This window comes from Opisthorchis viverrini (genome assembly GCF_000715545.1).
Source record: "Opisthorchis viverrini unplaced genomic scaffold opera_v5_340, whole genome shotgun sequence".
Classification (NCBI taxonomy): Eukaryota; Metazoa; Platyhelminthes; class Trematoda; order Opisthorchiida; family Opisthorchiidae; genus Opisthorchis; species Opisthorchis viverrini.
In genome coordinates, this window is record NW_008751999.1 from 537,456 (window position 1) to 549,133 (window position 11,678).

At 46.2% G+C, this 11,678-nt stretch overlaps 2 protein-coding genes across 2 annotated transcripts; one reads left to right on the forward strand and one right to left on the reverse strand.

Moving 5' to 3' along the window:
* Nucleotides 1-3,412: 3,412 nt before the first annotated feature.
* On the reverse strand, nucleotides 3,413-8,499 carry T265_15074 (hypothetical protein; the record flags this gene model as incomplete). Its single annotated transcript, XM_009176480.1, has 3 exons — nucleotides 3,413-3,788; nucleotides 4,252-5,479; nucleotides 8,432-8,499. The coding sequence occupies 3 exons, from the start codon at nucleotides 8,483-8,485 to the stop codon at nucleotides 3,466-3,468; spliced, it is 1,605 nt and encodes a 534-aa protein (XP_009174744.1).
* T265_10185 (hypothetical protein) lies at nucleotides 4,239-4,625 on the forward strand (the record flags this gene model as incomplete). The annotated part of the gene is made up of 1 exon (XM_009176481.1): nucleotides 4,239-4,625. The coding sequence occupies one exon, from the start codon at nucleotides 4,239-4,241 to the stop codon at nucleotides 4,623-4,625; it is 387 nt and encodes a 128-aa protein (XP_009174745.1).
* Nucleotides 8,500-11,678: the final 3,179 nt, after the last annotated feature.

Here is an 11,678-nt window from a genome sequence, read left to right on the forward strand (position 1 = left end):
GGCGGCCAGAAGAACTAGAGCGGTTCCGTGACATCACTATGGTAAAAGTAATAAAGATCCCATCAGCGGGGCCATGAATATGAATAGTGGGCAATCACTATTCAACGAAGTAACAAAAAGCATAAATTTTACGACTGACTGAACAAAACCAGACCGCCATTTATTGTGTTGTCAATCCGCTTTAACGAGATTCTCAGCAATCAGCCGGACTGTAGTTACCTTACGCCAGGACTGTGTTCGTCCCTGAATAACGTCAATTTTCACCAAGTATTGATAACCCGATCTGTTAAAAAAAACTACGCCGATATTATCCGCCTAATCAAGGTGGACAAGACAAGTAAAGTAAGTACTATTAAACAGCTGCACTATGAACGGAAATAATCCAGGACTCTAGCAGTCAAATAGTGCCGCAAAAGATTCCCGCAAATTTGTACACATTAAGCAAATTCGGGTCGTAGTTCTGGAGATACCATTTCAAAGCGGATTACACTGTCAGTTCGGTGATACTTGTGAGGACACATTACTCATCATGGTTTAGTAAACATGGGAGTGAAACTACCTTGGTTCGGATGCCAAATACGGAGCACAAGGTAAACTGGTATATCTGAAGGTAGGCACTTTTGGTGAACTTGAATAGTTGCTGATATCTTTTAACGCCACAATAGGAGTTCCGCATTAAAAGACATTCGTTCGAAAACGACTATTGGTAACACGACATCAGTGAGACTAAACCAGATTCCTCTGTTAACTGTACACACACAAGCTACTCATAAGTAGCCAGGAAAAAGTGGTAAACCGGCCACCACGTGACCCACGGTTTCCAGAGTGGACAGCCTCATATGTAAATAAAGTGCACAAAACGAAACGTGTGGAGGGTTGCCAGCTCATCTATTCACGGAGAGGCCCCACTTTCTAAAACCACCTGGCATATCTTCAGCTTTGCTAGTCTGTTCCTGATAGGCCCAGCGAATATTTCGGAGGCGATCGTCAAACAAGGCGTTTCGTGCATCTACGTTTCTCATTTGCAAAACAGTAGGGATCTCAAGACAGCAGTATATCCTTTGCCCTTTAGAGACAAACTGATACGTGACTTACGCAATAGGTACCAAAGTTTGGTGAAGTTGTGATGGTCTTCCCGATTCGAGAATTGATTTGGTCTCTTGCCATTCCATCAGGACTTCCCAAGTAAACAAATTTGTCACCTACATCAACCTACTGGTCTGAAATCATGAGTTTGGGATTCGGTCCCATCCAATCCTGCAGCAGCGTTTAACGTCTGGCAGTTATAAAGCACACATCTGACCGTGTAGCAGATTCACTTGGGTTACTTGAAATTAATTGCCTCTGAAGGGCGTGAAACAAGCGGATCGATACCGTGACACGGTGCCCGAGGGGCAGTACGTGGAATAAACAAACTCGTCCAAAGTGGTTTGAAGTAAATGACCGTATCACCGTCCTGTATGCATGCCTCACCGAAACCACATATCGACAGAGAGAAATCAGCTTCAGTGAGGTATGTCTATTACCCAATGTGACAGTGCAGGCACTAACAGCTGTAACGTAGGTGGGATTTTCGAGTTTAGTAAGGTCTTATTTTAGTTAAGTGACTGACAGTCCAGTGGATCGGGGTGGAACAATGTGTTGACCGGTGAAAACTTGAAAATGGTGTTCTTTTTGTTCCAAATGAACAGAGCCGAACGGTGATAGAACTTCTTGAAACAATACCATCATTGGACAACAGCTGCATAAGAAATACAAATACGATCACTTGCATACCAATTTGTTTTTCTTGAGATTCATCTGAATCTCTCGAGAGTTTTTAGCAACCTTAGGGGTATTTTCCTAAAGAAATTTCGCTTGATGCTGATTGGAATGCAGCTCTTGGGATGAGTATGCAGATACGCCAAGATCGTGTTGAAATTCCCTGATAAACAGCTCACCTGGTCCCCGGAGAGCTACAGGTCAAAGCAGGTAGATGTGTCATCTGTACCAAACCCGACTCAAAGGGCATCTTCCCTAAATGTCACCCACGTACCGATCATAACGACATGGGCAACCTGTGGCATCCCAAACTGTTTTCGAGCCTTGACATAAAAACACAGGCAGAAGTTGGGCCGAACGGACTTCCGTTATCCATACAACTGGCCGTGGAGTAAAAAATGACGTGCGAGGCACAGAAATCCATCGACGGTATTGAAGTCAAGAATTATGAAAATTTTCTACCAGCTGTATCCGAGAAATAATCAGTGGACAGAGCGCACCTGAGTAGGCTAAACCCGGCAGCGTGACGCACTAGACTGTTAGCGATACCAGGATTGGGCATAGCTAAGTTACTAAACCCTGTTCAGTGAATTTGTTTATCGTTGACGTGCTGAGCACAACATGCGCCGATTCGAGGACGCTTTATCCGGTTCGCAACCTTAAAATAGGTGTATAATGACAGAGGCACCAATTTTTCGGACAGAAGCGGAGTTGAGACAGTTCATGAAGAATTTGGACTGCGACAAAGTGAAGGACGACATGTCGATTGGCGTTTTAATCCTCCTCACGCTAGTCACACAGGCAGCATCCAGGACAGGATGATATAGTCAAATCGACTTGTTCTGAATGCAGTTTCTCGGGTCCCAATACTGGAAGATCCCGATAGCACTGATGTACTGACGTCGAACCACCTATTACGATCACGAGAACCATCTGTCCTTATTGGTGAATATGACACCGATACAGTCGGCAGTGAAGACATTCAGCTGATGGTGGACGACTTTTAGCGCCGCTGGCTGAGAAACTACATTCCGCTAGAGTCAATTGTACGATTTCTACCTCTCATCGGCGCTAATTTTAGCGCCGCTGGCTGAGAAACTACATTTCGCTAGTCAATTGTACAATTTCTACCTCTCATCGGTGGGGATAGCTTTCCTTCAATCAAATCATTCCATTACCTGGACCCACTGTTTTCTGCGTCTACCTCATAGATTCGATACGCACCTGCAACCCCTCATGAACGTTTGACCCCTGATATACGGAGGCAATTGTGGCAAGCATTTCACGAAACTGCATGCCACCAGGTGTTGTGCGCATCCATTCGGTCCCAGTGCGAATCGACTTAGCTTTCTCTCGTGGTATGCTGTTTCAAACCATTTTTACAACCCATTAAGGCTTTCTTTAGACCTACACCAATTGATGAAGCAATTTAGACGGAAATCCACATATTTCGAGGTTTGTATCCCCTCCATATACGTATGTTTGTACATGTAGTACTAAATTTTATTGATAAATCTGAAGGCTTCGTGATTCTAGTGATTTGGCACCTTAAACAATTGGGATCTGTCGAACGGGTGAAGTATTCTAAAGCCAATAGATAGGCACTTGACAGCTAACGATCAGGGACAAGGAATATATGGATAACGGTGTATTGAATCATTTAGGAAGCATGCGTTATCAGCACAACGATTAAGGAGCACCATCCTAGTCCTGTTTCTGCGATGGCGGCACACTCCCCATACGTTGAGGATTTTGGCTCGGGTAGTGTATACCCAATTGAGCGGCATTCGCTTCCTGGGCACCAACCTCAGCTCGCCTGGATGAAGATGGTGGAGGTGGTGGGGGAGGCGGAGGTGGCATCGACGGGAATCGCGGAGCAGCTGATTTGCCCATCAATTGTTCCGTTACATTAGATGTTAGCGTTGGCGGTGGTGGAGGTGGGGGAGCACTGGTCAAACCCATGGTGCTCGGATGTGGAGGAGGCGGTGGCGGTAACGGTGGTGGTGGTGGTCCCCGAAGGAAAACATCTAAGAAACGAAGAATACAGGGCAAAAAAGTCACTTCTGTTTCATTCCCAAACACACAGCTCCGTCATTTTAGGATGCAATCTACAAATACTATCATGGCGTCCACCCGATGGGGCTAAATTAAGCAAGAGTTTGGCAGCACCTTAATTCGATTGAATAATACCTTAGGGGTAAAAATGGACACTCAGCACTATAAACGTTATCAAGGACTGCCCGGTAGAGCTCAAAATGAGGAAATTCTGGTCAGGAACCCTAGCCTTACTTTTCGCATCACCAGAGGTGGATATGGTCAGCTGTAATAAATCTACAAATATATTTAATAAAACAGCTACCTTGAAGGGAAATAATCGCTAAACGCACTTTTGTACAGAGAACCAAACTATAGACGACTCTCTGCATGCAGTTTATAGGGATCAGATAAATAGAACTAACACCGCAACTTGTAAAAAAATGTTTAACCTACCTCCTGGAGGTGGTGGTTCAGACACAGGCGGCGCTAACTGGACGGAGAACGAAGAACGTGATCCAGAGGCTTGTGTGGATGGTGGTGGCGGGGGTGGAGGAGCTAATGAAAACCCAGTCATGGATCCTTCCGTCGCTGGTGGTGGAGGCGGCGGTGGTTGTGAAAGCAGGAAACCTCCACTCAAACTCAAGGCTGCCTTTCCAAGCAAAGCGGCTGGTGGCAAGATCGGAGGAAGTGGTAACCCGGGAACCGGTGGCAGACTAATCGAGTCACTACTGTCAGCCCCTGAAACAGTGTTTGCAGCAGCTAAAGCAGCCGGTGACTTACCCCAGTTCACGGTTAACCGATGGCCACCCAAAATAAGACGTTCGTAGGACCGTTCGGCAGCTTTCTCAGCGGACTGGCGTGTAGTGAACTGAATGAACGCACAATGCTGTCTGGGATGAAGGTTGACCGAACGAATTTCACCGAACTGATAGAAATGATTGCGCAGATCACGTTCTGTCACTTCATCCGGTATACTACCAATATATAGAGTAGTGATCGTACGGTCCTCTGGGGGAACAAGCTTGGGCATAGCATCGTATTTGGACAGCAATTTGGCAGCAACCGGATCCTCGTGACCGTAATATCGGTCCTTTAGGTTCTGATCCGACAGTGGATCATCTGGATCGGTCGGCTTCTCATGGCGATATGGACACTCCTCACCTCGACGACATTCGCCTTTTACCCAGAAAGAACAAATGTGCGGCCGGTTGCGTCGATAATAGGGTGCTGTGCGGGCCAGTTTGAGCAATAGATCCGTTCCTCCTCCACCACTGGAGCTACTTGCTGCTGTTGTGTTTGACAGCGCCTTTCCAATTAACTGGTGGCCACCGTACGGCGCAGTCACATCCCCATCAGTTTCCAAATGTTGCTCAATCTGCTGGTGAAAGTATTCGCGGTTAACATCATTTTTTGGAATTTGTTGGGACATTCGTAAAGCCTTGTCGCGGACTTCCACCGGCAGACCATACTCCAAATCGAATATGCAGGTTTGACAAACATTCTTCACCTTGGCACAGCTTTGACAAACCTCAGTCTTCTTAAACCGTGCTTTTGGACCAGGGCACCAACGGAAAACGGTAAATGGACGGTCGCAAATCTTGCATTCTTTGCCATACCGTTCTCTCATCATACGGACGAACGGACTCGGACCCAAACATGTTTCGCACAAAATTGGGAAGGACTGTCACAAGATTAAAAAAGAAAATATAGTATAATATAGCACGAACTAATTTAAGTGCGATTAGTGTGACGAATCTGATGAAATACCTCAAAAAAGGAGAATGACGAACATATCTGTAAAAGGACAAATGCGGTAAAAAAGACAGCTAAACCGGGTAAACTGACCAATTTCTGAGAAGCATTGTATGAAAAATCTGGAGCACTTGATAACCCACAGTTTTTGGGAGCTATGAAAACAAGGAAACTGCAAATAGTCTCACTTCCACGAGGGATTTTTCTGTTTGACACATAAGACAGCTATGTGGTTGACAGGGGATCTATCGTTGTCCTAGGCCAGAACTATCGGTGATCACTAAATTAAAACAGACAGCAAGAATACCGATGTTACAGCAGCTACAGTGCTGGAAGCAACATAAGTTGTTCCTATCCAATCGAAGATTTTCAACGTCTATGGGCGACAGGCATGGACCACTCAATGTCTACTTGGATATACTCTGCCAAGGAAAGAACGTACGTTTCGAAGTGCAGTTTTTGTGAGTTGATGTTACAGCAGCTACAGTGCTGGAAGCAACACAAGCTGTTCCTATCCAACGTCTATGGGCGACAGGCATGGATCACTTAATGTCCACTTGGATATACTCTGTCAAGGAAAGAATGTACGTTTCAAAGTGCAGTTTTTGTGAGTTGAGGTACTGCCAAACTGGAAACACCGGTTTAATCATGGCCCGCTGGAGACCACGACTCGGTTAAAGGGACCCATAAACCGCTACGGCATGGGGATACATCAATTAGCACATGGTCATGAAAAACATACGAGAGGAACGCATTTGTTTATGTCTACTGTTTTCAACCTATCGACCGGTTCAGGTTTCTTTCCACTTTTGCTTACCAAAGAGTCAAGCCGTCGAATCCATATAAGAATAAGGCAATTACTGAAACCTATTGAATTACGTAGTCTATCGCTACATCCCCCAGTATAGCTCAATGGGTCGCCGAGGTACACAAACCGCCACACCACGATAAGGTCCAGTCTCTTCGTATGAGCACAATAGAAAGTCGGCTACAAAGTCTTTTTTTATATAGAACTGTTTCGCGACCAAGCTGAAGAAGTGATCTCTGACAGAAAAAACAGGATCCGATTAATCAAGTTAGTCCACCAGTTTTTGGCAGTGGATTCCTGAGGACAGCAATCCATCAATGGGATTATACTCGTTTTCCACATCAGCAATAACTTAATGTGAAGCCCCCTAGAGGTCACAACAGTCACTCATCGTGGCGCCTCGGTGTGATTCCCGTATTTCTTGTTTCGGTCACCTATTGTTCCACAAGATAATACCCCTATTTTTTAATAGGTGATNGTTCCTTCAGCTGTAGCACCATTTCGGTGCCCAACTGCCACGCCACCCGAAGGTTGCACGAGGGCTGGGATACTGCCAGGTCGCCCAAGCCTAGACAGGGGAAGTCGAGTGGCAGAGGTCGGGTTAGAACCACGAACCTTCCGGTCAGTTAATTTGCGCTCTAACCACTTGGGCCATCTCGCCCCCAATAAGGGATTACCTAAATTGGCGCGGTGTTTGAGATATCCGTTTTGTTGCCCGATCCAGGACGTTGCGCCGTAAAGTCACCAACACCATCATCATGAACAGCGTGACAGCGCCGTAACGAGGTTATGTTGTATATTACACATTTTTTTTGGCTCAGACGCAGTTTATAGATAAGGGTTAAAGCTTCTGTGACAATTGGCTCGTTATTCATTACTTTTTCAACTGGTAGTCATTTATTCCCTCGATATTTCTTTGAAAAAGAAAGACTTTCGAATTAGTGGTCAGCAGTCGCGTGACGTTAATGGGACTTGCCAAAGCGAACAAAATAATAAAAATCATATAAACGCTCCTGTCTCCATCAGGCGCCACAAGAGGAAGTCGATCCCATTTAAGTCTTTAGGATGATTCTTCCCGTACCCCGTCAGGGATATCCTCCTCAACTTGTATTCCGTGAATGCTAGCAACAAATACCAGTGTTTTTCGACCATGAGGCCGACCTTATGAGCTTCCATTAGAAGTATTCAGCGGATCACTGATTCGCCAAGTGCCAGCGAATGTCATTGAAATTTTTCACCTATACCGGTATTCGATGAATCCTCAAGTTCTGTGGAAAGCAGAAGTGGTCAACGTTCGCCCATCTAGTAGCAGCGGGTCAGACGAAGCAACCCGTCTGATTTACCCGAATCTATAGCATCATGCTCTAGGATCAAACGGTTGGACATCCACTCGTTTACAGATATTACTCACACAGCCTCATCGCATTCGTTACAATCTTGCAAATGTTGATATCGTCATCAAATGGAATTTAGGAGTCCTTTTGATTTACTGTCTGCCCTTCGCGCTGACCTACATAGAAGAAAATACATAGGGGCTTCCTGAAGATCAGGACCGGTTCTCAGGAAGAACAATTGCACTAACACGAGACGATTGAACATTATGTGAATCGATTTTTGAGATGATAGAAGATCTTCAAGTATGAAAGACCAATGTCCTGCACCCTCCTTATTGCCAAAAATGTGAGCTAGAATCGAGACGCAATAGCCAAACTGCTCGTTCAGAAGCGAGTGAGTAAAAATGGCGCTCTGGAGTCACAGGAGAGGGGGTAGATACGCTGTCGGATACAAGGACACGACGCAGCAAATAGCAGCCAACCTGCAAGGGGGGGGGGTAGATACGCTGTCGGATACAACGACACGACGCAGTAAATAGCAGCCAACCTGCAAACTGAACGGATGGTAGCTTCTGAACGACAGAACACCCGTGATAGGAATTATCGCCCATCAAACTTAACACGCATTCAAATGGCAATACATGCAGAAAGTTAGATCGGAAACGGACAAGTCCTCCGTGTACGAAGTGAAACACTGACATCAACAAAGGAATGAAGTGAAAGGTACCCGAGAACTTACCGAATCCTCCCAGTTCTGACGATTATAGGTGTTTGCACCCTTGGACGTAGCCATTGTGCGCAGTTCGCCTGTAAAAAAATAAAAGTGCCATGTTACACACAGAGGAACTGAAGTAATAACACCAAACAAGTCAAACTTTAGGAAATGCATCGGTGGGCGGCAACCACGTGCCGATGGTGCTAACCGGCGTCCGGTGCCTTGCCTGGATAAAACACCATCCAGGTAACGATACGTACAATATGTACGTTAGGAGAAAGACGCAATACCATACACGTGGTGGTTTGCAACACAATGGGAAAACCGTGGAAAGAACACCACTTTCTGGAATCATCCCTTGTTAACCAGGACGTTCAGATAGATTTTCACAGGTGACGGTTGGGAGACAAAGAGGAATAAAAGTAGACAGGAAGAAAACCAATAAGCAAACGGACAGCCTGTCAGCCAAATGCTCCCATCCGTTGTGGGGACGTGCTCCGATACCCAAACCTCACAAACAAGCACCAGCATGGCGACGGCTTAATGTTATGATGTTCTACATGCGGCGGATTTTCCAAAATGGACGATGGGGAGTAGTGCAGTTAGAGCGTGATGAGGCAACCGGCCTGTTGTTGGAGGGCACCAAGTGGCCAGACGACTTCGGCTATTTCGGAAGTTCGTACTGCATAAAAACAGCCTGCGATCAGCATACAGCTGAAGCAATCGTTCCCCATTGTCCGTACGTACCGAGTCCAGTCCATGTCGACCTCCCAATTGAGTCTCAGATGCACTGAGCCTGCCCACTTGCGCATTCATATCTCCGGCAACCACCACAATGTCTGAGCTTTTAGCTCGCCGCAGCAGAGCATTCAGGGCGTCGTAAAACCTGTCTTTGACGGCGTCAGAGCTACAGTCAGTTAGGGCATAGGCAGACACGATAAACAGACATCTATCAACTTGCCGCTTGTGAGACTCCTTCACAGACGTTGCCAGACGAACCGCACAGAGGCGACAATCAACAGGTATCCAGTCCTCAGTCAGCGCTTGTCTGCATTTGGGAAGTGCGGTCTGTCCTAGACAGCTGGGGAGGTAAGGTCATATTTCCCGTTATTAAAAGCGGGCTCCTAGTGAGTGCGGCAACTATTGTGTCTGTGGAAGCTATCTGGGTGATATAAGAGCTTTTTGGGATTTATTCTATCACGTTGATAGTCTAGTTTCTTGAGTGGGAAAAACCCCAAGGAAGAATACGAAGGGCACCGTTTGAAGATCGGCTATATTGCAGATGAACCAATGGAAGAAAGAGCGCTGCGGCTCATTTGGCTACAAAAGAGAGAAAACGAAATCTCGGTAAAATATTACAAGGGGTAGAATTGTTCGTTAGGGCCTGACCGTCCTAACAGTAGCCACAAGAGATGCGCTTGACCCCAGTCATAGCGATACTGTTGTCTTTGCTTGTGTTCCTTCGCCTTATGGTGACTCGTGAAACACTTGATCGAGAGCAGCAAAGATTTCGGTCTGGTAGGAGTTGCGTTGACCAAATCTTCACACTAGAACGAAGTCATATGTAGAATCGCCCACAATTTTAGTATTCCTGGGTTTCGAAGACGCATCTGTCTCGATTGCTTGCCCACGCTTGCCCATCACGGAATGCCCAGGATGTTTGTGAACATAAGTTCTTTGTATTGTCAGACTTCCGGACGTGTCAGAGTATACGGAGGACCCTCCAAAAGCTTCCCTACACAAAGTGGTGTCCGACAGGGATGCCCAATCTCTCCATTCATACTTAATTTGTTGATCGACGAAATAATGAGACAAACACTGGAGGGTTTTCTAAAACTTGGTGTTCAAATGGCCTCTAACGAAAGCCTTGTCGACCTGGAATATGCTGTCGATATCGCTCTCATCTTCGAAAAAAGGGGAAAACGCAGTTGCTTTTTGATTAACTGACTGGCTACATTCCGTACTTTTTTTATTGTGTGGCTGTGAGTCTTGGCCGGTTCAATTAGCCGTACTGGGTGTCTTCCCGTGTGCGACAGTCGTCTGAGAAATATACCTCGTGTGGGTTCGTGGCGGCGAATTCGTAACGAGGCCGTTAGGAAGCGGGCTTTCGGTTGTACAACGGGTTGTTCCATTGAAGAGTGTGTCCAGCATCAGAAGCTGCGTTGGTTAGACCATGTACTGCATATGCCAAACCATGGTTTGCCGTGCCCAATTCAGAATGGCAGAACCATAGAGGTGGCCGACCTTTGATTCGGCAGAGTGGTATGAGTGATTACGAAACGTTTGGGTGCTGTCGGTGCTACTCGCCTTCCAGGGTGGAGACTACGTGGTACCCACTGCTTCCGGTTGGAGACGCTGCAAGATTAGATAGCTAATCGATGTCGGCGGCGTTATTGTTGTCAGTTTCTATCCAGATTGCGAGAATGAGTGTTCGGAGGTGTAGACACTTCAGGATGATCGTGGTTAGCTAGCATTCAGTCCCTTTTCCGTCCAATTTTATCCTTTTCTGTACAGTAAGGCTTTCAAATAAATCATGGTTGTACAGCAGCAAGACATCAGTGTTGAACGCTGATATCATGCTGTCATTCATAATGACTGTAAAGTTCATGGTTGTGTTTAGGATGAAGTCCGGGTGCCCAAACCTAGGCAGCCGGATTATTAGGTTCCTTAGGCAAAGAATTTGGGTTGAAATACAGCAGTCGTTTTCCTGAGACCGCTTGAGTGGCCGCAATTCTGAGGAAAAGATTGCTAAACTTTTCCAACCCCCAACCTGGGCGGTTGGAAGACTGCTTTTGTCAGACCTTTATTTACTAGTCAGTTTGATATGAAAGGCTCTGTGGATGCTGAACGGGCGTCCTCTAGTATAGCTCAGTTGCTTATGGAGGCACTCAAACCGTCGCACCATTATAAGGTCCAGTCCGATGGAGCAAGTACCGGCTTTCATACTCCCAATTTCTCTGTTTTCGTTCCGGAAAGCGATCGAAGACTAAGAAAACAAGGAAAATCCTGGCTTCTGTGTGGTCCACGAACCGTGTCTCTGGGACGAACGCGGGTAAATGTGGTCGCCGATCATTTCTGGAAATCTCCTGTGAGCGAAACGTGTGTAGCCATCTCTTCCCATCATCGAAACTGTTAGTCCCAAAGTGGGCTTGTCCCATCATTGGTTCTAGTCGTTTGCATTAGGCACAGTGATTTGGCTATATGCTCGGTATATCAGATACTCAATTGCCTCATCACGCTCTAACTGCACTACTCCCCATCGTCCAGTTTG